Source organism: Tursiops truncatus, chromosome 11 (assembly GCF_011762595.2).
Source record: "Tursiops truncatus isolate mTurTru1 chromosome 11, mTurTru1.mat.Y, whole genome shotgun sequence".
NCBI classification, from domain to species: Eukaryota; Metazoa; Chordata; class Mammalia; order Artiodactyla; family Delphinidae; genus Tursiops; species Tursiops truncatus.
The window spans coordinates 58012472-58040060 of NC_047044.1; the positions used below are offsets into that span (position 1 = coordinate 58012472).

At 40.6% G+C, this 27589-nt stretch overlaps 1 protein-coding gene, 1 long non-coding RNA gene and 1 pseudogene across 3 annotated transcripts in view; 1 reads left to right on the forward strand and 2 right to left on the reverse strand.

The window, feature by feature from the left end:
• The window catches only part of LOC141275862 (uncharacterized), a 56626-nt gene that overhangs the window by 10445 nt on the left and 18592 nt on the right, over positions 1-27589 (reverse strand). The window lies entirely within an intron of this gene.
• PTGES3 (prostaglandin E synthase 3) lies at positions 1231-26490 on the forward strand. Of its 2 annotated transcripts, XM_004316126.4 has the most exons (8): positions 1231-1363; positions 19107-19220; positions 19374-19443; positions 19993-20091; positions 22299-22388; positions 24307-24369; positions 25259-25283; positions 25585-26490. In XM_004316126.4, coding segments are annotated over exons 1-8 (483 nt in total). In that variant the 5' UTR covers positions 1231-1361; the 3' UTR covers positions 25605-26490. The 2 variants fall into 2 exon arrangements, with proteins under 2 accessions (XP_004316174.1, XP_004316175.1); XM_004316127.4 differs by lacking the exon at positions 22299-22388.
• LOC117314213 (heterogeneous nuclear ribonucleoprotein A1-like) lies at positions 13041-14819 on the reverse strand (annotated as a pseudogene).

Here is a 27589-nt window from a genome sequence, read left to right on the forward strand (position 1 = left end):
TTTTGTTTTCCCCAACAAGCACTAAGCTCCTTAGAATCACGGTATTGAGAGCTGGGGTTTAATCTCCCCTTTCAAAGGGATTTGAGCATTGGGTCCAATGTCCGTAGTTCCCAACATCTGCCTTGCACAGTATAGATACCAAGTCCTCAATGCTTAATATGAAGCCCCCAAACACTTCCCAAAATGTCTTACCGCACTTCCTTAAACCTTCTGTCTTCTAACGAGCGGCGCATTGTATTTCTCCCTTACTGCACCGTTAAGTGACCTTCTACAGTAGACAGGTACTGTTTTGATTCTCTTGGTTACCATCCCCCAAGAGCCTAACCCAGTGCCTTGCACAAAGCGGCAGTTCGACCGCAGAAAAAAGATGGGGTACCTCCACCAATTGATGTGCCTGGAGACAGGAAAGTCCTAGTCTCTCCATTCCCACAAACTTAGACCCTAACAGCATTCCTGTTTCACCTACAGCATTAATATCTCAAAGCAGGTGCAAACGCCGGCCCCCAAGGGTAAACGTTCCTCCTCAGCCAAAGACCTCAAATTTCCGCTGACCCTGTACAGGGTCTCCAATTCTCATAAAAAATGGCGAGGTGGACCAAGGCCCTGCATTCGGAAGTCAGCCCTTCTCCGCAAATATTATATCACCAGCAGAGGCTTTTCCCCTCCTTCTGCGGTGGAATGTTTCCTCAGTGGGCCGCTTTACGCTCTTAAAAGTAACTGAACCCTCATTTCACTTTTCAAGCCTCAGGACTCTGCGTCCCTCTGCCTCGGCCTTCCTCCCGGGATCAACGCGGCCGTTTCTCGGGGAGATCGCCCGAGTCGGGTGGCCGGGAGGTTAGGCGGCCAACGGTTTTCCACCACAAGAGGAGAGCGCGGGAGGAGCGGCGGGAACCAGACGGGCCAGAGGAAACGGACGTAGGGCGGGGCCAGCGCTAGGAAGGATCGCGAAGGAGCTGGGAGGCCCCGCCCTTTCCGTAGATATCTCTAGAAAGCCGCGCAGGAGCCCGAAAACAAAGAGTGCGCACGCGCGGCGGCTAGGCCCGGGCATTTTGCTGCGTCACCAGCCGCCGCCCGGCCTCACCACCCCTCGCTCGCACGCACGCACGTTCGTTCTCCGTCCTCGCGCCCCTTTTCCTACACTTTCCTCTTCTCTCCGACCGGAGGAGTCGCTCACTCCGCGCGGTGCATTCTGGGGACCCAGGTCGAGCCCGCCGCCGCCGCCGCCGTCGCTTGAGGGAAACGAAAAGAGGCCGCTACCGGGCAGAAGACGCCGGAGTCGCCACCGGAGAGGAGTCGCCTCCCCAGGAGCTGCCGCCGGAGACGCCCGCCACCCGTTCGCCCGTCCCCCTGCCCCGTTCACGATGTGAGTGCGACACCCCGCCGAGGGAAGGTCGCCCGTGAGGGAGGCCGAGGCCGCGCGGGGGGCTGCCGGGAAGCCGTCCCTTCCCCTCCCCCGCTTTAGGCCCCCTCGGCTTTTCCCCCTCGGTGGAAATCGTTCTTGCTTGGGAGTGGGAGGTTCAGTATCCTTGTTATGATTACCATTGGCGGGTGGAGGACATATTTCCTCCGATGTCCGCTTCCCCCACCTCTAAACCGGCCCTCGGCTTCCCCGTGCCGGAAATCCCACCTTCCCCCTTAGGCAGTGCCGGCTGCTCCTAACTCTCCGTAACTTAGCCGTAGGCCTTAGTCTCCCGTGAGCTTTTCGCCGTCCGGGCGCCCTGGAGGCGTGGACCCTCGTGGGCTACCGCTCCGCTCCTGGGGTGGTCTGCTCCTGTCGCTCTGTGATGCTGTGACCAGGCCCGGGGCCAAGTGCACCTGCGGTGGGTGCTACCACAAGGCTGCTGGTGCTCGTAGAGCACCACGCGGCCGTGCGCCGCGAGCGACAGGTACTGCTAGGCGACTGGAGGGAGGCCATACCGTCGCCGCAACTTAACTTCGCTCTCGGGTGTCGTGATTGCTTGAGTATGGTCTTTCCAGGCTTCCTCCTAACTCCAGTCTCGCTGACGGAGTGAAAGTTGCCAAAACTCAGCTGTGTCCCTGGCAGCGAGGAATTACCAGTGAGCAGGGCGTTCTGCACGTGTTGGAGTCGAAAGATATTTGTGGACGTTTTCAGTGTTCATATTAAACTTTAGGCGAGGTTTCATCATCCTATCTTAGTTTAAGGATGAAACAGGTATGTCGTCACCTTTTTGTTGCCTTCGTTTAATTTTCTTTACTGAAGTGACTACAGATTGTTTAGAAGCTTTATGATACAGGAAAACCTTGGTGATTTTAACCGAATGAGAATTCTTGGCATCGCCACTTTCAGCCTTTAGATTTTTCTCAGGGAAAGCTTTACCTTTTCAGATACAAGAACTGCCGATTTAGTAGTTTTTTGGTTCTAATCGCTCCCTAAAAGTTATGTATGGAGAGCAATTGAGGGGAACAAGTTTTATTCCTGTAAAAAGTAATGCACTTGCAAGGGTTTACTTAATAAAACGTCTAGACGTTTTATTTAGATAAGTAAAGAAAACACTATAGTCACTTGATGGAAAAGAAGCCTTGAGAAGAATGCATGTATTATTGTAAAGTGACATATTAGAATTTTGGAAGGATTCTCCCACTCCCAAAAGTGGTATGTAATAGAAGATTTTAATCTGTGAAAAATAGCTTGTGCTTTTTCTCTTTGACATTTATTCCAAATAATGTAGCAGGATTGTCAGTCTTAAAACATCTGTGAGGAGAAAATTAATCCTCAGATAAGGCATTACCAACTTTTAATAGATTAATGTAGCCAAGCAAATTTTTTCATGAAGAAATAGTATGAGATAGAAACACTTTCACAGGTCACATGAAATAGTTAAATAGGTAAGAAATATTAAGTTATGTAAATAGGTTAAAAACTCGGATGAAAAGTGTAGCGTTATTCCAAAAAGCAGTCTGTCAGAAGAATGCTATTTTCAAAATGAGTGTTTTGAAGGGACCAGGTAAATTTCATTGTGTTTAAGGTATTCAGTATATGCCATCTTGCAAATTCTTTAGGGGATCTTATTAATGACTGAATTTGTAAGATGAATATTATGAGTCAGTTATTTGAGTTGGAAAAGACTTTTAATGAGTCCTAGGAAGAATCTGGCTGATGAGCATTCGTTTTGTTGATGTGTGCTGTAGACTTTTTTTAGCTGTAGAGAGAGACATTTACGCTGGACATCTCAAGGGTTTTAAGGTCTGTTTTTTTATCATTTGATTGCTCTTCAGTCGTCATTTCCTAGATAAATTTTTTCTAATCAAGTTTTGTCTAGTAGTTTGCATAAAAGCTCTCAATTTCTCACCTACCTTGGAGGAGGCTGGGAGTTTAGGACCTCTCTCCTCCATTTAAGACCTGCACAAATCCCCTGTAGGGGGTGCTACTTTACTTTTTTTTTTTTTTTTAAGCTGTTGTAATTGGTTCTAGGTTTTAAGTTGGACGTATTAACAATAGGTATGAAGTAAAACATTCAGTTTTGAGCAGTTTGAAATCATTCTTTCCAGTGTCTTGTAGTCAAATTAATAAATTGTCCAGAAACACTGCGACCATTGCTAGCGTTGGTTAAAATCTTAACTTTGCCATCGTTCAACTTTGTACGATTGAGTCCCCAAAATAAAATCATCAGTCTTTAACCTCCAAAACAAATGGTAATAGTGACCATAGAGCATATGGTTAATTTCTATAAGTTGAGGAAGAGTAACTGATGAAGGCTTTTGTTCAGTGTTGATTTCCTAGCCACTGTAACCTAGCAACTGGATTTTCTTTTTTTCTGTGCTTAGTTAGACTTTAACCGGAAGGCAGTAGAAACGAAGTGACAAATCACTTGAGGCAGACCAGTATGTATTGTTAAGATTCTCCTGTTTAATTGTTTTCTCTCAGTTTTAAGATCTTCTAGAAGCTTTATCATTTTAGAGTCATAGGTGGTTAGTGATGATTGCTTTTCAGGAAAAAACACCTTCGTAATAAACTGTTTAGAATCAATCTAGCTCTGAAACATTAATAATCATATTTTATTTGAGTTATTAAGAATTGCTGCATCTAGTGTATTTTACTACAGAAATACAAAGTGTGTTTTAGTAAACTTTATTATTTACTGTGTAGGTTAGGGATAGATTTTAAATTGAGGCTGATGACTTCCACAGAACACCTTAGAACTTTTGGTTTTCCAGGAAGATGCCAATTACTTTAAATCTTACCTTGAGTAATATGCCCTCACCCGTGTTGTACTCCAAAACCAAATAAAATGTGCTGTTGTGGATTTTCTGTGCCGTAGTTGATCTTCTCATGTAGTCGTACTTTATTGCTGAAGAGTGTTTGTATCAGGGCTCTTTGCAACTCAGCATGCTTAATTATCTTTGTGTACTGAAAGGATCTAAGCCACAGAGGTGTTTTTTTTAACTTTTAATTTTATTACATTACAGGATTTAGTTCTTCAAATATCAATTCACAGCACTGCTGATCAGTATAAACAACTGTCCCAAATAGGATTGGAACCCAGAATTTCTCACAAAGACATTTTTTTCACTTTAAAAAAAGGGAGAATAATTTTCCAGGTTGTCCTTTTATTTCCAATACATAACCATGCCTGGGGCTTCCCTGGTGGCACAGTGGTTGAGAGTCCGCCTGCCGATGCAGGGGACACGGGTTCGTGCCCGGGTCCGGGAAGATCATGGCCGCTGAGCCTGCGCGTCCGGAGCCTGTGCTCCGCAACAGGAGAGGCCACAACAGTGAGAGGCCCGCGTACCACACACACAAAAAAAAATTGCCTGTAGTTCAGTTTTTCTTTTCTCCCCTGAAATATTTATTTATTTAATTGGTTGTGTTTGGTCTTAGTTGTGGCAGGCGGGCTCCTTAGTTGTGGCTCGAGGGCTCCTTAGTTGTGGCATGCAAACTTAGTTGTGGCATCCATGTGGGATCTAGTTCTTGGACCAGGAATGGAACCCGGGCCCTGTGCATTGGGAGTGTGGAGTCTTTACTGGACCACCAGGGAAGTCCCACACCTTTATATTTTAGAGTGGGAATTATCAAAGAAAGGAAGTAGCACAGAGGTTCACAAACTTTCTTGGTTCACCCCTTGGTGTCTTAGTAGTATTTTTTGTTACTATTTTGTATTTTTTTTATTTGTTGGTTGGTTTTTTAATGGTGCTGCTAGGCCATAAGGAGTAACCTAGACGTTCTGTTTATTAGATAGTTGGGTCCAAACAACTTAAGTACTTCGTCCTTATAGCCTGTTAGCTTTTCAGAAAGCTAACACACATAAATTGAAAGAAAAACGTAGTTTCTTGTATAAGCACAGTTACTGATGAAAGGTGTATGCCTTTTGGGAACTGTATAACTTGTTATACCTTGAAATCAGATTGGATACTTCCATCTCAATTCCTGTTCCCTGTTGAGTTTTTTGTAGGTCTTTTTTTTTTTTTAATCGTAACCACCAAAAATCCAGCTTTGCAAAGATGAAACTTAGTGGAGAGGGTTACAGTGCAGTCTGCTGTTGAAACTGAACCACTTAGTGTCTTGACTGAAGTTGAGTATCACTGAATTTCTCTTAAATTTGAAATATCCTGTGGCAGCCCTGTAAATTCTTCCGTAGTGCCTTGATGCACCTTGGCATGTAATTTGGGGATCACTGGACTTGCATGTATATTCAGATTAACTTTCCAGGAAGTTTTACATAGTAGTACAACTGGCATACAGAAGATCTGAAAATATGAGAAGTGTATCAGGGTTTCTCTGAGCAAAGAATATGTGTGAGAGAGTTTGGTTTTAGATGTTTACAGGCAGGGCTTTTTTTTTTTTTTTAGGCAGGGCTTTTGATAATACTTAACAAGGAAAAACTGCTCAGTCTGAAACTGGAACTTTTTTTTTTTTAGCAGAATTTTCATGTTTCCATATCATTCCTCACTTAGTACAAACTGAAATAGATTTACCACTTTCTCGATTCTCTTTTGTAAATAATAGACCAGTTGATAGACTTGGTTTTAAAATATCAATTATTCTGAACTTTGTAACATCTTTTAAACTTTTTTTTTTCTCCCTTGGTTATAATGAGTTTGTTTTCTTCCATAACCCCCTTTTTTTTCCCTTGGCTGCGTTGGGTCTTCATCGCTGTGCGCAGGCTTTCTCTAGTTGCAGTGAGCAGGGGCTACTCTTCGTTGTGGTGTGTGGGCTTCTCGTGGAGCACGGGCTCTAGGCACGCGGGCTTCAGTAGTTGCAGCACGTGGGCTCACTAGTTGTGGCAGGCGGGCCCTGGAATGCTCGGGCTTCAGTAGTTGCAGTGCACAGGCTCAGTAGTTGTGCCTGGGCCCAGCTGCTCCGCGGCATGTGGGATCCTCCTGGACTGGGGATCGAACCCCTGTCCCCTGCACTGGCAGGTGGACTCCCAACCACTGTGACACCAGGGAAGTCCCTGTAACCCTTCTTGATGTTTAAAAATACTCTGGGATACATAGAAGGCGAGTGAATCTGGTTTTTAAGAAGCTTTTCATTTACTGGAAATGTTTAGTTCATAGAGGATAAACATAGAGGATACTTTCTCCATTATCAAGTTCTAGTAAAAAGCTAGTCTTCTGATTATTATTGTTTTATCTTAGAATTCAAAGTGATGTTTTAATTCAGACAAACATCATGTTCCATTAAAAATAAATTTGTAGGGCTTCCCTGGTGGCGCAGTGGTTGGGGGTCCGCCTGCCGATGCATGGGACGTGGGTTCGTGCCCCGGTCCGGGAGGATCCCACATGCCGCGGAGCGGCTGGGCCCGTGAGCCATGGCTGCTGGGCCTGCGCGTCCGGAGCCTGTGCTCCGCAACGGGAGAGGCCACAACAGTGAGAGGCCCACGTAATGCGAAAAAAAAAAATAAATAAATAAATAAATTTGTATGGGGATTATCATTACTTCTGAATAAAGTATGTGAGGTTATAGATTGTGATGTAATGTATCTTACAAATATAATTAAATATATAGATGAGTTACTTTTAAGAGTACAAACAAAAAACATTGTCTTATAGTGTATCACTTACTTATACTTTAAGAAAGGTAAACCATAGCTAGTAATGGATCCCTCTACCCCCATGTTTCTTAGAAGAATAATTTTGGGCTAAATTTCATCCAACTTGAATGTGAGCTTCTTAAGGGCAGAGATTTTTATCTGCTTTGCTGACAGCTGTATCTCCGGAACAATTCCCGGTATCATGTTTAATAAATAATTTGTTTATTGAATAATATTTAGACTGAATCTCTTTCAGCTATAAGACTTGGCTATATGAGGTGCTTGAGAGTGATGTTTGGAACTAACTGGGATCTTTTACAGTTGGTCCTTTATTTTGCTGTATCGCATCTTCAGTCAAATTCAGCTATATCTCAATATAGATTGGCTTCTTTTTTTTTGGCCGCACTCCACACCATGTGGGATCTTAGTTCCCCAACCACCAATCGAACCCATGTCCCCTGCATTGGAAGCGCGGAGTCTTAACCACTGGGCCACAAGGGAAGTCCCTATCTCATGCAAATTGGGCGAGTAGGGGCTTCCCTGGTGGCACAGTGGTTGAGAGTCCGCCTGCCAATGCAGGGGACATGCGTTCGTGCCCCAGTCTGGGAAGATCCCACATGCCGCGCGGAGCGGCTGGGCCCGTGAGCCATGGCCGCTGAGCCTGCGCGTCCGGAGCCTGTGCTCCGCAACGGGAGAGGCCACAACAGTGAGAGGCCCACGTACCGCAAAAAAACAAACAAAAAAAAACCAAATTGGGCGAGTAGTTTGGTGGTCAGTAGGTGAAAGATAAAGTTGGTGAGAGTCATTTATAACTTTAGATTCTATTAATTGAGGCTTTGCTATATTTTGGGAAATCTGGAAAAGAAGGACCACCAAATCAGTATATACCCTCAAAATACATTTGACTTGTTTGTGAGCCCTTTATTTTGAGAATGTTTATTTTGGGAATATTTAGCTTATTAGTTACAATTTGGTCAGACTGATTTTTTCTCTTAATTAACTGATGATTACCATAAATTCTCCTTTAAGAGATTCTACCCTTCTTTCTCTTTCCCCTCCATTTTTTTTAAATCTAAAGAAATTGGCCTTCCAATCAAAAATTAATACTTACACTTTTTCTGCTTGATTAATTTCTGTATGAGGCCATTAGTTGAAGATAAAACCTAATAGATTTAAGAATGTTTGCTTTATCATAAAGATTGTCATTTAGTGCATCCTTGTATCACATTTTGCAGTCTTAAATATTTTTACAAAAGTAGAGCATTTTTTGTGTTTAGTTTTTGGCTGCGCTGTGCGGCATGCAGGACCTTAGTTCCCCGACCAGGGATCGAACCCGTGTCCCCTGCATTGGGAGTGTGGAGTCTTAACCACTGGACCACCAGGGAAGTCCCAAAAGTAGAGCATTTTTATTAAAAGGTTGTTATTGCTATTTTCCCCAGTATATTTGTCTGTTTTTTGGGGTTTTTAAAAAAATATTTATTTTTGGCTGCGTTGGGTCTTCGGTGCTGTGCGCGGGCTTTCTCTAATTGCGGCAAATGGGGGTTACTCTTCGTTGCAGTGCGCGGGCTTCTCATTGCAGTGGCTTCTCTTGTTGCAGAACACGGGCTCTAGGCATGCGGGCTTCAGTAGTTGTGGCTCGCAGGCTCAGTAGTTGCGGCACATGGGCTTAGTTTCTCCATGGTATGTGGGATCTTCCAGGACCAGGGATCGAACCCGTCCGCTACATTGGCAGGCAGATTATTAACCACTGAGCCACCAGGGAATTCCCTGTCTGTATATGTTGAAGAGCCTAATGTTTAGTGACCAAATAATAGTATTCTAATTTTTTCTCAATGATTCAGAGTAAGAATTGAGATATTGATCATATGTCTCATTTGTGTATGTTAAAACTTTTTTATAAAAAAATTAATTTGATCGAACAGTCCCATGACAGTTCTTAATGATTTCTGGGGGGAAAACACCAAAATGATGTGGAATCCTGTGTGATTCTATGGGACGAGCATGTAATATATACGTATCCCATGAGGTTGAGCTAAACTGTGCATTTCAGGAAGCCAAATTTGAATTATTATGGTACTAACTAAGATTTGTAGGCCTCTCACTTGAATAGTAAAAATGTTTTCTTTCACTAAATTCTCACAGAGCTCACAAAATTTTTTTAACTTTTAATACAAATTAATTCATTTTTGGCTGCATTGGGTCTTTGTTGCTGCCCATGGGCTTTCTCTAGTTGCTGCGAGCAGGGGCTACTCTTCACTGCAGTGTGGGGGCTTCTCATTGCGGTGGCTTCTCTTGTTGCAGAGCACGGGCTCTAGGCGCGCGGCCTTCAGTAGTTGTGGCATGCAGGCTTCAGTAGTTGTGGCACGCAGACCTCATAATTTTCCATGTTTGCTGTATAATGGTCCAGAGTACCTGCTTACAAAAACTTCTATTGATTGATTGATTGGCTGCGCTCTGCAGCATGTGGGGATCTTAGTTTCCTGACCAGGGATCCAAGTCTCGCCCCCTTGCAGTGGAAGCTCAGAGTCTTAACCACTGGACCACCAGGGGAATTCCCCTTACAAAAACTTCTGAACATTGGAAATTCTGAGAGACAAAGAAAATAAAGATGTTGGAGCTTTGACAGTAGTATTGGTTATAGAGACAAGACATATGCTGTAGAATTCTATTAGATACAGAATTTTTCTCTCTCAAGATATTCAAACTTCTAAAGCGATGATAGCTATAATTAATTTTTTTTTAAACTACCCAGATACAGAATAAACTCTTTTCCATGGTCTCCAGGGACGTCTGTGACCTTGGTTTTTAACCTTAAGCTTTATGAACTTACCTGGAATTATGTATGATATGTTTGTCCTACCAGTTCATAGAAGGCTTGATGTGTCCTAATTGTCTTTTAATAATTTAATCTGTCCTGCACATAGTAAACTATCAAAAGAACTGCAATAACCTGGAAATGTTCTTTAGCAAATTTTTTCCATGTAGCTTTGCTGGTTGGTTTAGTCTGGGCTGCTGTAACAGAATACCACAGACTGGGTAGTTCATCAACAGTAGAAACTTATTGTCTACTATTCTGCAGTCTGGAAGTTCAAGATTTAGGCACCAATATGGTCACCTTCTGGTGAAGGGGCCCACTTTCTGGTTCATAGCTTCTTGCTGTGTCCTCATAGTAGTGGAAGGGGTGAGGGGCCCCTCTGGAGCAGTGAAAGGGCTAGGGGCCTCTCTGGAGCCTCTTTATATATAAGGCATGACTTTATTTATTTTTTAAATAAATTTATTTTATTTATTTATTTTGGCTGCATTGGGTCTTCGTTGTTGTGCACGGGCTTTTTCTAGTTGCAGCGAGCAGGGGCTACTCTTTGGTGCGGTGCGGTGGCTTCTCTTGTTGCAGAGCATGGGCTCTAGGCACGCGGGCTTTAGTAGTTGTGGCACGTGGGCTCAGTAGTTGTGGCACACGGGCTTAGTTGTTCCACGGCATATGGGATCTTTCTGGACCAGGGCTCGAGCCCATGTCTCCTGCATTGGCAGGTGGATTCTTAACCATTGCACCACCACGGAAGCCCCTAAGGCATGACTTTAATTTATGAGGGTTCTACCCTCATGATCTAGTAGTAAACACCTCTCAGGTCCCACCTTCAAATATCATCCCGTAGAGCATTAGGATTTCAATATATGAATTTGGAGGGCATGCATTAAGGTCATTGCACTGGTGCATCCTTTCTGGGGGGCGGTGCACACCTCACAGCATGTGGAACTTCCCTCGACCAGGGATCAAACCTGTGCCACCTGCAGTGGAAGTACGGAGTCTTAACTGCTGGACCAACAGGGAAGTCCATGGTGCATTCATTTTTTTTAAGGGAGAGGTGCTTGTAATTTTCTACAAATGAGAATTAAAATGCACGAGATTCTAGTATATTAAAAATGGTATTTGGGAACAAATGTGGTTTCCACTCTGTCATTTTAAGACAAACTAAGAAATTTTAGTCAAAACTACAGAGGAGAATTTTAGGTTATGCAAAGTTTAGTTGCTCTAATTGACATAGCCCTAACATTGAGCTTGGAAGAACTTGTCAGAAGAACTTGGAATGTCCCACTTCAGAGATTTTGGGTATTATTTTGTTATAAGTAGTGGCTTATTCACATAATGTATGCAGAGGTGAAAAAGTTTTTGCGTTTATAGGTAGGTTACTATTAAAATGAATTAACAGACTTGAACAGTAGTTTGGGATTTTGCCAGTGTTTGTATAAGACTATAGACACGAATCCAACATAGTTTAGGAGCTAGAGTTTAAAATCACCCTTTCTCTGAGTTAATAGGAGAAAAGATTTCATAAACACTTGGTTTTCCTTTCAAATGAGTGAATATATGTGTTTATTACCGTTCAGGTTAAGTGTAGGATTTCCCCCCCTTGTATTTTTAGACAGTTTAGATCAGGGGCACTTGGTAAATATTAGGCTTTACAGGCCACAAATATCTGTCTCACATTTTTGTTTTCACAACTTTAAAAATATAAAAACCATTTTTGGCTCCAGGTTAGGATCATTTAATTTTGTTTTTATTGTCTGGTAAATGATTTTATTAGTTGGCTAGGGCTGCCATAGCAAAGTACCAGAGACTGGGTGATTTAAACAGTAGAAATTTATTTCCTCACAATTCTGGAGGGTGTTAGTCCAAGATCGAGGTGTCAGAAGGGTTGGTTTCTTCTGAGGCCTCTGCTTGGCTTGCAGATGGCCGGCTTCTGTCTTCTTCACAGGGTCTTTCCTCTGTAACTGTACTAATCTCTCTCTCTCTTTTTTTTTTTTTTTCTTTTGCGGTATGCGGGCCTCGCTGCTGCGGCCCCTCCTGCTGCGGAGCGCTCCGGACGCGCAGGCTCAGCGGCCACAGCTCACGGCCACAGCTCACGGGCCCAGCCGCTCTGCGGCGCTAACCCACACCCCCTGCATCGGCAGGCGGACTCCCAACCACTGCGCCACCAGGGAAGCCCTCTCTCTCTTTTTAATTAATTTATTTTTCAATTAATTTTTATTGGATTATAGTTGCTGTACAACGCGTTAGTTTCTGCTCTACAGCAGATTGAATCAGTTATACGTATACGGTATATCCACTCTTTTAGATTTCTTATTTAGGTCACCACAGAACATTGAGTAGAGTTCTATGTGCTATACAGTAGGTTCTCATTTGTTATCTATTTTATACATAGTAGTGTATATATGTCAATCCTAGTTTCCCAATTCGTCCCATCTCCTCCTCTTGGTAACCATAAGTTTGTTCACTGCATCTGTGAGTCCGTTTCTGCTTTGCAGGTAAGTTCATCTGTACCGTTTTTCGAGATTCCACATATAAGCGATATTGTATGATATTATTCTCTTTGATTTCACTTTGTATGACAGTCTGTAGGTCCATCCACATCTCTGCAAATAGCATTTCGTTCCTTTTTATGGCTGAGTAATATTTCATTGTATATATGTACCATATCTTTATCCATTCCTGTCGATGGACCTTTTTTTTCCCCCAAGAGGGTATTAAATCATTTATTGAATACACATGATAATGGATGATACACAAGCTTCATTCCCATCTATAACTTTATCTGGTACTGTAATTCAATTTAGATATATTGCATAGGATGTGCCAACAATCATATTAGTAACCAAAAAACTCCATGACTTTGCTTGGGTGACCCTTTTCACGGTGAACTCCAGGTCACAACGCAGTAACTGTCAGTTCAACTACACCAAGGTTTCTGAAGGCAATAGCTTTTCCACCAAAGCAGATTGTAAATAAATTTTGAATGGAACCTGGCATCACCCTGAAGGAGCTCTAACTTCACACTGTTGAGGTAGTTTACCAAAATGGTTTCAGAGTAGACTAACTTTACACAGCTCATTTTTTAAAAAGACACATTTATTCAGCATCGTGATCAGATTATTAAATTTAGCAATCAACAGCATGGGTGCAAAAAAAAAAGAAATCTACATTAAAACCCTTTGTTGGAATGCTTTACACTTTCCACAGAACAGAAACTGCAATAACTTGTTATACAGGTAGTCACAAATACAGTCCTCGAGTTTTTTTGCCCATACACATGAGTATTGTCTAAAACATGTCGTCTTTGTAGCAGCTAGGCCCTGCCACCACTGTGCTTGGCTGAGTTCACAAATCTGTTGTAACCTGTAGCTTCCCTGTCACTTCTCTGGCTCTCCTCTCCTCCTAAGCTTTGTTTCCTGGCAGTAATTAAAACCTTCTGCCACTGCCATAGTTACTGCTGCTGCTGGAACCACCATAGCCACCTTGCTTTCGTGGTTTGGCAAAGTTTTAGCCTCCACCACCATAGGGGCCAGAACTTCTGCCTCCAAAGTTTCCTCCTTTCATGGGCCCAAAATCTGAAGATTGATTGTTGTAATTTCCAAAATCATTGTAGCTTCCACCACCTCCAAAATTGCTTCCACCAATTTGGATTCCACCAAATCCATTGCAGCCATCCCCACTGCCACCATATCCACTACTACCATGGCTGCCACCAAAGCCACCTCGACCACTGAAGTTTCCTCCATGACCAAAGTTGTCATTCCCACCAAAACCACCTCCACGACCACCACCAAAGTTTCTAGAACCACTTCAACCTCTTTGGCTGGATGAAGCACCAGCCATCTCTTGCTTAGATGGGGCTTTTCTTACTTCACGGTTGTGGCCATTCACAGTATGGTATTTCTGAATGACAGTCTTGTCTACGGAGTCATGGTCATCAAAGGTTACAAAAGCAAAGCCTCTCGTTTTGCCACTGCCTCGGTCAGTCATGATTTCAGTCACTTCAATTTTCCCATACTGTTCAAAATAATCTCTTAGGTGATGTTCTTCAGTGTCTTCTTTAATGCCAGCAACAAAAATCTTTTTCACAGTTAAGTGGGCACCAGGTCTTTGAGAATCTTCTCTTGAGACGGCCCTCTTTGGTTCCCCAACTCTTCCATCCACCTTGTGTGGCCTTGCATTCATGGCTGCATCCACCTCCTCCACAGTGGCATATGTGACAAACCTGAAGCCTCTGGAGCGCTTGGTGTTTGGATCCCTCATTACCACACAATCTCTGAGCGTTCCCCACTGCTCAAAATGGCTCCTCAGACTCTCATTGGTTGCTTCAAGCTCAAACCTCCAGTGAAGAGCTTCCGCAGATGTTGGGGCTCTTTGGGTAACTGACTTAGACTTGACTGCAGTGGAGGGAGGAGATGTCAATGGTGCTTACTTGGCGGCGTCCACGTGCAGAAAGTCAGTGGACATTTAGGTTGCTTCTGGGTCCGTGTAACTGTCCTAATCTCTTATGAGGACACCAGTCATACTGGATTATAGCCCACCCTAAGATCTAAGTTTACCTTACTTTTTTATTTTTATTTTTTTTTTGCTGTACGCGGGCCTCTGACTGTTGTGGCCTCTCCCGTTGTGGAGCACAGGCTCCGGACGCACAGGCTCAGCGGCCGTGGCTCACAGGCGCAGCCGCTCTGCGGCATGTGGGATCTTCCCGGACCGGGGCACGAACCCGTGTCCCCTGCATCGGCAGGCGGACTCTCAACCACTGCGCCACCAGGGAAGCCCTACCTTACTTTTTTAAAGATCCTCTCTACAAATACAGTCACATCCTAAGGTACTGGCGGTTTAGGAATTCAACATATGAATTTAGGATGTGATTTCAGGCCATGACAGTGATATAAATCTAGATTACTTAATGTGAATTCAAGGAAAGGAAAGATTCTTCCCTGGTTCCAGTGTCCTTGATACGAACAGAAACTAAAGAGCTTATATACCAGATCGCCATTAACGTGCTCCTTCTCCATTACTGTAGGTTCTTTTTTTTTTTTATTTATTTAATTTATTTTACTTTTGGCTGCATTGGGTCTTCGTTGCTGCGCGCAAGCTTTTCTCTGGTTGCGGTGAGCAGAGGCTACTCTTTGTTGTGGTGCGTGGGCTTCTCATTGCGGTGGCTTCTCTGGTTGCGAAGTGTGGGCTCTAGGCTCGTGGGCTTCAGTAGTTGTGGCATGTGGGCTCAGTAGTTGTGGCTCGCGGGCTCTAGAGCACAGGCTCAGTAGTTGTGGCGCACGGGTTTAGTTGCTCCGCAGCGTGTGGGATCCTCCTGGACCAGGGCTCGAACCTTGTCCGCTGCATTGGCAGGTGGATTCCTAACCACTGCACCACCAGGGAAGCCCTACTATAGGTTCTTAATGTGTAACTTGATTTTAACAAGGTAAACGGTACTATCAAGTATTCAGATTATGTTGTTAAATTCGGCTAGAAAAGCATTTTTAACAGAGTTTATTGAAATAGCCATTTGTAAACATATTGAGAGAAGAATCTGCTCACTATAATCAGGTTAACTCAACATTGTGAGTCAACTGTACTCCAATAAAAATTAATTTGAAAAAAATCAGGGTAATTGTTCTCAGCTTTATTACCTTTTTTGTTCAAACAGGAAAGGTAGAATACTACAATGAATTCCTCATGTACCCATTATTCAGTCACAACCATTATCAGTACAGGGTCATTCTTATTTTATCTACTCCCCTCCTCTTCTGCCCAATGGATTTAAAATATATATATTTATTTATTTGGCTGCACCAGATCTTTAGTTGCGGCATGTGGGATCTAGTTCCCTGACCAGGGATTGAACCCGGGCTCCCTGCATTGGGAGCACGGAGTCTTAACCCCTGGACCACCAGGCGAAGTCCCTCTTTTTAAATTTTTAAATAACACAATTTCACAGTTAGACTGGGTTGCTCTAAAGGAAGAAAGCATTCCATGCCGAAACCATTTAATATCATTTTTTGAAAAGTATTATGAATGTAATAAATCCCCATCTACCCATCTACCAGATTCAACAGGCCTTTGCCACACTGCTTTATCTCGCCCTTTTTCCTTAGTTATTTTAAAGCAGACTCCATGTACTTCCCTTTTAATCTTGAATGGACATTTGTTTTCCATAAAACAGTGCCTTTCACACCTAACAAAACTAACGGTTTTCACATTATCTAATACTCTGTCCATATCTAGGTCTCCACCGTTTCAGTAATCTTTTTTATGTTTAGTTTGTTTGAATCAAGATGCATACCAGATTTACAAATTGCACTTCTTTGATAACTCTTAGGTTTCTTTTAATCTAGAGCAGTACCCCCCTCTTTTCTGCCATTGGTTTAAGAAACAGTATTCTGAATTTTTCACTTCTTGTGATATGATTTAACTTGTTTCTTTTCCTCATATTTCCTATAGACTGGAATTACGTTTACTATGGAATATATCATGTTGATCAAATCAGGAAGTGAATATCTCGTCCCACTTTTAGTGATGCTAAGATCATAAGTTCTTTATCTGCTGTTCATCTAATCATTGTTAATGGTCCCATTCATTGATGAACACTGCCAAATCAGCTTAAAGTTTGCAAAATGGTGATTTTTTTTTTTTCCTCCTCACGTTTTATTCCACACAAAGCTGATCTTCATGAACTGGCCCTATTCAGGTATCATGAATAAAGATTCATAAAGGGAAAGAAGGATAAATGCCTATTCTTTCTCTTTAATTGCCTTTTTGTAAAGAATTGGAGTTGTAGCATCTTCTGGTGATCTAGAATTGTGGGTAGTTTGTTTTACATTTCTTTAATAAATATAAACTGGAGTATTTATATTTTGTGTATTTGGATCAGTTTGCAGTCATCCTTTCAAATTGTCATTGGCCAAGGAGAGAGAGACTCTAATTGTTTCCTCCTGGTTTTTTGTTTTTTTTTTGCGGTACGCGGGCCTCTCACTGTTGTGGCCTCTCCCGTTGCAGAGTACAGGCTCCGGACGCGCAGGCTCAGGGGCCATGGCTCACGGGCCCAGCCGCTCCGCAGCATGTGGGATCTTCCCGGACCGGGGCACGAAGCCGTGTCCCCTGCATCGGCAGGCGGGCTCTCAACCACTGCCCCACCAGGGAAGCCCCATCTGTAATTTTTAATTTCACATCTGGTATCAGTGTTTTGGAGTAGAGTATGACTAGTCAGGTTTAACAGTTGTGTGAAAATGTTGATGAGCAGTTGGCTGTAACTTTAGAACTTTAAACTGCTACTCCTCAGGGTTGGGAAGTTCAGAGGTTGGAAGCAAAACAGTTCCTTTAAGTTGATTTATGAGTAGTGTTTGAACATATAATAACCAATTGGTTTTAAATTTTATTTTGAAGTTTTAGGTTTACAGAAAAGTTTCAAAAATACAAAGAATTCCTGTAACTTTGATTTTTAGATTATCAAAGCAGCACATGCTTTTTTTTTTTTTTTTTTTTGCTGTAGGCGGGCCTCTCACTGTTGTGGCCTCTCCCGTTGTGGAGCACAGGCTCCGGACGCGCAGGCTCAGCGGCCATGGCTCACGGGCCCAGCCGCTCCGCGGCATGTGGGATCTTCCCGAACTGGGGCACGAACCCGTGTCCCCTGCATCGGCAGGTGGACTCTCAACCACTGCGCCACCAGGGAAGCCCTACATGCTTATTTTTTTTTTAATAATTGAAATAGTTGAGAATGAGGTGGCTCTACTTTGTCTCATCTTTCTGGTTCATTCTTTAGAGGCAGATGCTGTTCATTTGTGTGCGTGTGAATTCTTCTTGGAATTTTTATGCATATGTAAATATTTATCTAAGTAACTTGTTTTAAAGATGACAAAGGAAATTTTTCAAAGTATTTACCATGTATAATCTTTATTGCCTGTTAATTAACCACATTTGACTGTATTTGCTTCTATTAGATTTTTAGCTATATTCTAAAACATAATTTTAATGGATGAATAGAGCTTTAGGCAGCTAACATTGAAGAAGACAGGAGTCTATTGCAAGGGATAGGAGCTGGTGAATAATAAGGAAAAAGCAAATATTCCAAGTTGTTTCTAGTATAAGTATATATTGGATACAGATACAGATTAACAGTTGGGACTATAAAGTTTAATTTTTTATCTAGTGTCATTATTTAGAATCATAAGGAAGATATTTTTGCCCAGGAAAAAAAAAATGGTTGCTTTGCTTTATATAGTCAGCTGCAAATGAGAACTTTTTTTTTTTTTGGCTGTGCTGCACAGCATGCGGGATCTTAGTTCCCCAGTTAGGGATTGAACCCCTGCCCCTTGCAGTGGAAGCTTGGAGTCTTAACCACTGGACTGCCAGAACAGTCCAAATGAGAACTCTTTTGAGGACAAATACTGTCATTTCTCATACTTAAAAAAAATTCCCCCCACAGTTCCTAACATGGTAAGTAGAAATGTTGAATACTGTATTTGAGTTGACAATGGATTAGTTCAGATTTTTATTTTTATTTTTTAAAAATATATATGTGTTTGTTTATTTTAGTTGCACTGGGTCTTAGTTGCGGCAGGCGGGCTCCTTGGTTGTGGCATGCATGTGGGATCTAGTTTCCTGACCAGGGATGGAACCCGGGGCCCCTGCACTGGGAGCACAGAGTCTTAACCACTGCGCCACCAGGGAAGTCCCCTAGTTCTGGTTTTTAAAATTCTGTGGAGTTGAATTCTTAAGAGCAGGGCTATAAAGGAGTAGCACAAATTTTGACAGGGCTACGTAAATGCTTAACTCCAGTGAGCATTTTGTTTCATTTTTTAAATCTTTTCTATGATGAAATTTGTATCATTGCATTTTGTTTGTTTGTTTAGTTTATTTTTGGCTGTGCTGTGTCTTCGTCGGTGCGCAGGCTCCTCATTGCAGTACCTTCTCTTGTTGCAGAGCATGAGGTCTAGGTGCGCGGGCTTCAGTAGCTGTGGCTCGCGGGATCTAGAGCGCAGGCTCAGTAGTTGTGGAGCACGGGCTTAGTTGCTCCACGGCATGTGGGATCTTCCCGGACCAGGGATCGAACTGGTGTCCCCTGCATTGGCAGGAGGATTCTTAACCACTGTACCACCAGGGGAGTCCGTATCATTGCGTTTTAACTTGTACTGCAGCTGTTAGGGAAAAAGATGTAGTTTATGTTTGAAATTGCAGTAAACTGCCTCAAAATAATTAATGCTCTGAGGGAGAACAGAAGTATGTTACTTACATGCTAAGCTTTGGAGGTTTGTAAATAGTTAGTGAATTTCAGCTTAACTTTGTCTAATTTTATCTTTTTGTAGGCAGCCTGCTTCTGCAAAGTGGTACGATCGAAGGGACTATGTCTTCATTGAATTTTGTGTTGAAGACAGTAAAGATGTTAATGTAAATTTTGAAAAATCCAAACTTACATTCAGGTAAATTACCATTTTACATCATTGGGTAAAAGACTTGTTTCAGGCAGCTTGAATAACTTTTGCTTGATTGTTTTGTGTTTTCATTGAAGATACTACTAATCTTTACCTCTTTGAAGAGACTCATTTTTTTTCCCTTTTTCTTTTTTGGTACAGTTGTCTTGGAGGAAGTGATAATTTTAAACATTTAAATGAAATTGATCTTTTTCACTGTATTGATCCAAATGTAAGTAGTCTTGATGCTTTAATCCCAATTTAAATTGTAAGGAAATGGACATACTTTAAGTACTCATTTTAGAGATAAGCACTAATTCTTAACAGTTCAGAGGCTAATAAGTATATATTTTGCATTATTTTCCCTCTTGTAACTACTTTTCTGGATACTCTTTTTGTTCTTGTTATTGTTTGGACTCAGGGCAATACTTTTTTAATTTTTATTTTTTATCTTTTTAAAATTAAATTGTGTAGTTGATGTAAGGGCTGTACTCTTAAGGCTTGTCTTATTTAAGCATAGATACATCTAAGTATGTTCTATGATTGTACCATATTTAGTTAATTTTTTTAACGTTTTATTTTATTCACCTTGTGCAGGGGAGGAAAAATGTTTTTTGCAATTGGATAGCTTATGAAATCTTCAGTAGTCTAGGGATTGTTTCAGGGTTTAGAGAAAGTGTAGGGAAAGAAATTAGGAGAAATGACAAATAACCAGCTACTTTGTGTCCTGTAGTAACACCAGAGATATAAACGGTGTGATAGCGCTTATTTTTGTTTTTAGGATTCGAAGCATAAAAGAACGGACAGATCAATTTTATGTTGTTTACGAAAAGGAGAATCTGGCCAGTCATGGCCAAGGTTAACGAAAGAAAGGGCAAAGGTAGGTTCCTTTTTCTTTTTTTGAAAGTTTGGTATTTTTAAGTAATTAAAGATACATTGACATCAGACTGAAAAGTATCTGTCCAGCAAAGGAAACCATCAACAAAATGAAAAGACAGCCTACTTAATGGGAAAGTATATTTGTAAGTCACGTATCTGATAAGAGGTTAATATGCAAAATATATGAAGAACTCACACAACTCAACAACAAAAACCTGATTTAAAAATGGGCAGAGCAGTTGCCTGGTGGCCTACTGGTTAGGATTTTAAGCTTTCACTGCCATGGCCCAAGTTCATCACTGATTATCAGAGAAATGCCAATCAAAGCCACAGTGAGAGACTTCCCTAGTGGCACAGTGGTTAAGAATCTGCCTGCCAATTCAGGAGACATGGGTTCGAGCCCTGGTCCAGGAAGATCCCACATGCCTCGGAGCAACTAAGCCCATGCACCACAACTACTGAGCCTGTGCTCTAGAGCCCGTGAGCCACAACTACTGAGCCCACGTGCCACAGCTACTGAAGCCCACACGCCTAGAGCCTGTACTCCGCAACAAGAGAAGCCACTGCAATGAGAAGCCTGTGCACCACAACAAAGAATAGCGCCCGCTCGCCACAACTAGAGAAAGCCCGCACGCAGCAACGAAGACCCCACGCAGCCAAAAATAAATAAATTTATTTAAAAAAAAAACAACACAGTGAGATAATCATGTCCTAACTGTTAGAATGGCTAATATGAAAAATAGAAATAACAAATGCTGAAGAAGATACAGAGAAAAGGGAGCTCTTGTACACTGTTGTTGGGATTACAAATTGGTGTAGCCACTATGGACTCAGTATGGAGATTTCTCAAAAAATTAAGGGTATAACTACCATATGATCCAGCTATTTCACTTCTGGGTATTTATTTGAAGAATATGAAAACACTAATTGGAAAGGATGTATGCCACCCCTGTGTTCATTGCAGCATTATTTACAGTAACCAAAACATGGAAGCAACCAAAGTATCCACTGATGGATGATTGGATAAACTGTGGTGTGTGTGTATTCAGTGGATTACTACTCAGCCATTAAAAAAGAATGAAATCTTGCCATTTGCAGCAACATGGTTGGACCTTGAGGGTAATAAGTTAAGTGAAATGAGTCAGAAGGAAAAAGACAAACCTAATTTTAAAAAGCATAAGGAAATGAAAACTCACAGATACAGAGAACAGATTGATGGTTACCAGTAGGGAAAGGGTTGGAGGGGTGGGTGAAAGGGGTACAAGGAGTCAATTGTATAGTGATAGACGATAGGTGGACTTGGAGGGTGATCACTCTGTAGTTGTATACAGGTGTTGAGTTACAGTGTTATACACCTGAAACTTACATTTTTTAAAAAAATTGGTACAAGGAATATAGTGTTTTTGTTTCATAGCTAGGTACTATTAATATTAAGGCCTTGTGTTCTATATATTTTCCTCTACTTTGAGGTTTATTAGCTTTAACTTAATACCAAGTGTGGTCAGAATAAGATAGTCACTAATAGATGCAGACTCTTCTGCATTCAAGAGGCAGACTTTGCTTAGAAGTATAAATTACTCAGATGCTGCTTTGGAGCATATCATGGTGACATTTAAAAAATAATAAATTAATCAAGTATCTGAATTTGAATAGTTCCTACCAGTGAATTTTTGTTTTAAAATGTAGCTTCTTTTGTTCTTTTTGTTTTTTTGGCTGCGTTGGGTCTTCATTGCAGTGCGCGGGCATCTTGTTCCAGTGGCTTCTCTTGTTGGGGAGCATGGGCTCTAGGCCCGCCAGCTTCAATAGTTGTGGCACGTGGGCTCAGTAGTTGTGGCTTACGGGCCCTGGAGCTTGCGGGCTTCAGTAGTTGTGGCGCATGGGGTTAGTTGCTCTGAGGCATGTGAGATCTTCCCGGGCCAGGGCTCGAACCTGTGTCCCCTGCAGTGGCAGGCGGATTCTTAATCTTAACCACTGCACCACCAGGGAAGTGCCAAAAGTAGGTTTGTTTCTGACAACTGTGAAAGCAGCTTCATGAAACTATACTTACCATTATTACGTTTTTCTAGTTTTTTTTTTGTGTGTGTGTGTGTGTGCTGATGCCATGCCTCACTAGTATGAACCCACAGCTCAAAAAATACAGTCTTTAGGTACACACTAAAAGAGTACAAGGTAACCTAATCATAGGGTGATATTTGTATTGATCTATAGCTTAATTGGCTTAGTGTGGACTTCAATAATTGGAAAGACTGGGAAGATGATTCAGATGAAGACATGTCTAATTTTGATCGTTTCTCTGAGGTAAGTTCTTTTAAATGCATTCTTCCACCTCCCTCCCAGTGTATTTCTGTGTAATCAATTTAATTTGGTTTTAAAGACAGTGATATTTAGGACATGCATTATTTTACTTTCAAGACTGTTCTGCAGAAAACCAAATAAGATTTTAACAATGGTCATTTAACCTTCCTTTATGAATTTTTAAAAATTAGTGTTCTAAAGTTGATGTATAATGACAAAAAAATAAACCATACAATCAGTGCAGCACAGTTAGTTTTTATTCCAGCATTGGAACAGATTTTTTTTTTTTAAGGAGCATGAATGTAGTAATTGGCTTGCATTTTGGAGCCATGTAATATGAATATAAACCTTTAAACACAAGAATCACGATGAGATATGTACAATGAGTGGTGTGTAGGGATATTTTAGTTGCAAAATCAGGGAAAGGATTTTAAGTAAGCCTATTTTTCCAGGACGTCACTGAAATACATATTGCCGTGGCCAAAGGGAAAAAAATCATTGAGATTCTCTTAGGTAGACTAGACCTTATTAAATGTGTTGCAGTAAAGCTGATCAGAAAAGAAAATGGTAGATTGTAAGTTGAAGATACTCTCATTGTGATTTGAAATCTTGACTATACTTTTATGTTTCTTCTTTGACAACAAAGAATTAAAAGGAGTAAGTGCCCAGCTTCATGTATGCAACTGCTTATTTAACATCTCTCCTCATATGGCTCTGGCACCTTGATTTCAAAACAGAGAAGGGAGATAATGGTATTCATGTGATTCTCCTAAACCATGCTACTCCTTACTGTAGTAATTGATGCCACCATTTACCCAGCTGTGCAAGTCATAACTTCTTAACAATGTTCTCTTTCACTGATTCTCTCTATCCAGTATAACATTAACTGCTGTCTTTGCTGTCTGTATTTTGTTTATATTTCCTAAGTAGCTCTCAAATGTATTCAGTTCTGTGTCTATTGCCATTGCATCTCGGTACCTAGCATTGAGCTTGGCACCTTTTGAGCATTTTTCCTGCTCAAAGAAACTTAACCAGTATTTAGTGCTTTCAGATGTAGGAAAACTCTTTACTACTTGCTCATATTATTCGAGAGTTGATGCTCAGAATTTTTATACTGAGAGATTTGAGTAGGTATCATTTTAAGGCCCCTTCTAACTCTGAAGTCCAGGTAAGCATGTATTTTTGAAGTCCCCATCTCATATTATTTAGTCTGCTTATTTGTTCCTCTTTAAATAATATACTGCTTGCTTTATGATCAGAAAGAACTAAATTTGGGAAATTAGTACCTTATGTATAAGTATGCTCTTTTGGTCCCAGTTTATTGTAAGTATACAACGGTGTTTTCCACAGTGTGTATCTTTTCTTTCAAGGTTTATGTTTATTTTCTGTTTGTAACTTAGTTACTGGTGTTTAGCCTTTGATTCAGTATTCAGGCCTTTTATGCCAGCTAATCAGCCGAGAGGACTTTATTTTAAATTATTTATTGGTTCTTCACAATATTTTAAAACTACAATGAAAATACCATAATACACATGCCACTTAGTTGAAGATACAAAACTTTACAACTATTCAGTACAAATAATCTCATTCTTAGCCACCAGAGGTGACTGCTATTCAGGATTGTGGTGTTTAATTTCTACATTATACATATATATCTTGTTGAATGAATTTTAATAATTTTTCTTCAATGAGAACTTACTCTTAACTTCCTACAAGGTTTCAGGATTTTATGTAATTACCTATAATCTACCTTTTCCAGAAAGGAAGGTACCTAATATATAGTTTGATTTATTTTTTCTTTTTCTTTTTTTAAATTGGTGGAAACCTATGACAGACTTAAGGTTTATTCTGGAGCGTGCAACCTAATACTTAGGGCTTAATTTAACATCATTTTAAAAACTAATTTTTACACTTCAAATAGATGATGAACAACATGGGTGGTGATGAGGATGTAGATTTACCAGAAGTAGATGGAGCAGATGATGTAAGTCTATAAGTTCTTTTCTATGTTTACTTAAATACTAAGAAACAATGTATTTTCAGGTTGTTTTATGTAGATTCAAAATTGCTCCCTTTTTTTTTTTGCCACTTAATGGTCTAAAAAATATTACAAGGAAAACCAGTTTTTTAAATGTGCCCATTTTTGAGGGATGGATGCCTACTAGGAAACAGGTGTCCCCTGAATCATTCTTCAAGGCACCAGATTTATAATTCAAAATTACTATTTTATAGAGACATATGCCTTACTCAGTTAACAGTTTAGGGATTATTTTGACAAAGAAAGTTGAACAGGTTTTAACATCAGGATTGGTCAGAGAGACGTATAGTAAACAGATGGATGTTGTGAATCTATAAGGATATACTAGACCACTCTTCTCAACATTTCCCCACCTGGCATCCTGTTAACATCTTTAAGAAAGTTGTTCAGTGTAGTTTGGAAGATACTTAGACAATTCACCAGCTAGGATTAGAGTTCATTGTCTTCTGTCATTCCAGGGGTCTTCATATTGAGCCATTTTCCTCTTCCATTGAATGCCAAGAGAGAAGAGAAACTATTTTATACCAGGATTCAGTCTGGTTGATAGGAAGGGATTTAAAGGGTGGGCTCAATTCCCCCGAAAAGGCATATATCTTATAGGAAGATAGATCCTCAGCTGTATGTCTGTTTGTCTTAAGTAAACCTGTTCTTAAGTCCATTGCTAAGTTCAAAGATGGATATAACCACCAAACCAAAGATTATATCTAACCAAAGATTGATATATCTGCTACCTTAGTCAAAAGTGCAGTGCTTCAGCTTTTTACGGTGCAAACTGTTCAGTTAGCAGAGGAATGTTTGATCAACTTGGTAACTTTTTAAATTTTCCTTTCTGCAGGATTCACAAGACAGTGATGATGAAAGTAAGTATCTTTGTAAAAAGTATGTTTACGCAGTGATATTTCACATCAGAGACCAAACTCTCAAAATAGAGAAGTAAAGTTAATTAACCTGTTTAAAATTCTTGGAAGATACATGATTGTTTCTTTATGGCCTCTAAAAAATAGCTAAAGCAGAAATTTGAATGATTTGAGATTCAAATTTTTTAAAAAAGACAATTCTCTAGGAAACAACTCTTGGTGGCTGCTTTTTCCTATTGTAAAACTTTGAAGTTGTTAGGTTATTCCCTTGTAATTTATACTAATCTTTTAAAAATCCTTTCAGAAATGCCAGATCTGGAGTAAGGAATGTTGTCATCGCTGGATTTTGAGAAAGAAAAATAACTTCTGCAAGATTTCATAATTGAGAGAATTCCTAAGTTGATAGCTCTAAAGGCAGATTCTGTATTTGCCTCCTTTAACCCATTTTTCAACCTGTTTGTTTTTTTAAAGGCTTCACTAAGGGTTGATATGTACCATTGTATGGGGCAATTTTAAGTCAGCTAAGGCAATAACCTTATGCATGAACATTTCCCAGATTCCCATGATGCTGTTGAGGTCCTAGGCAATTGATAAAGCAGTTGTGATAAATAAAAAACATTTCACCTAAGTCTCCTTTACTTCATAACATAGATACTGACATGATCGGAAGCTTTCGGCTTAGGGAAAGTAAATTTTAGATTTTAGAACATGGACTCAAAAGTGGCTGAAACAAATTGGTTGATACTTTAAACTGGTAACATGTTGTTCCTCTGGTATATCCTTCAGGATTGTTCCACTAAAGTTTTATTTTTCAAAAAATTTACTTCACATTATTGTTCGTAAGTGATCACTTGTCAGTGTTCCAGATGTATCTTAGCTAAAACTAGTGAATGCCCTAACTTAGATGGTTTTGAAGCCTGTACATTTGGTATTGTTTGACCCTTAAACTTTTACATCTCTTAGCATGGAGGACGAAGAAAGGCTGTACATTGTTGCTTGAGTCTGTACATTTAGACCAAATTTGTATTTGCACTGTCAGTATGGCAAATGAGTGAAAAAAATGTTAATACACTATTGGATTTTTTATTTTATTATTTTTTTTTTGATTCAGCTTGTACCTGGGCTGAAAACCTCAATTTATGTTCATGACAGTGGGGAGTTTTTTTAATGTCTACATTCTTTCTAATAAACTGTTGGAAGACTTCTTGGCTATCCTTTCAAGTGTCTGGTTTACTGTAATTTCATGTATTGCCATTTACTGGAATGGAGTTTTTATTTTTGCTTGAGGAAGAATTTGGGAATATTCCTCTGGGGAAAAAAAAATGAGGCTTGCTGTAATGTCACAGAAAACCTTTTAAAAGTGGATCTGTAACAGGAAATTGTAGCTGCACTTTGCAACAGTTGGAAAAGAAAGTGTTGTGATTTGATTGAAATAAAACTAACTGTGTTGTCCTCCTCTAAATCTTTGAGCTTCCGCATTTTGGCACTTTTTATTCCTTCCAGCTACTGCGTATTTGTCATAGCATAGAACTGCTTCATATTTCAGTACTTCCTTATGTCAGTCATTCTGGACCTGTGTTACAGGCAGTGTTAAAGTGCTGGGGGGGATACAAAGATTAACCCTTCAGGTAATTGTGAACTCAGGGAGCTCACATCATAGGCTGGCCTCAGGACAAATAGGGAACAAAAACTTGGGAGATGGGAAGTGTAGTAATAGATATGGATAGAGTATTTAGATTGAAGGGAAAACACAACCTTTTTTCTTCCCTTGTTAAGTATATGAGTGTTCCAAATAATATTCAAGACCATTTTCTTGAAATGCCACAACTAGAAAATCTTAACTTTTTGGGGACTGTGGGCATAACAACACTTGGCAGTCAACTCTGTTTTGTTATGTTACAGAAGTATAACTTGGGTTCTGGTCCTGTTAAGGAAATGCAGTTTCCTCAGAGCCTTAGGTTTTTCCACATTCGGAGGTATGTTTGGACTTACGTACTTCTCAAAAATTACTTTAAGCTTGGTCTCCTTTCTCTGGAGCATACCAAAGGTATCAGTATGCCTGATAGTGTACTGCTTAGCTTCAGGGAAAAACTTTAAAATTTAAAAAACCCTTCTATTTTTAGTTTTATTTTCTCGAACTATTTTTGTATGTCAGTTCTGGAAGTTAAAAGATTCATTAAGGATTTTCTTAATGCCAGCCATTAGGCTATAGCATTAAGAAAGTATAGCATGATGGGTTTCTGATTTCATCCTATATCTTAAGATTCTTACAATTTTTAAAACCTATTTTGTGCTCAGACACTTGAATG

Coding starts and splice junctions, on each gene's coding strand:
- PTGES3 (XM_004316126.4), top strand. Junction 19,221..19,373: donor AAATCCAAACTTACATTCAG/GTAAATTACCAT, acceptor TTTTTGGTACAG/TTGTCTTGGAGGAAGTGATA. Junction 25,284..25,584: donor ACAAGACAGTGATGATGAAA/GTAAGTATCTTT, acceptor AAATCCTTTCAG/AAATGCCAGATCTGGAGTAA.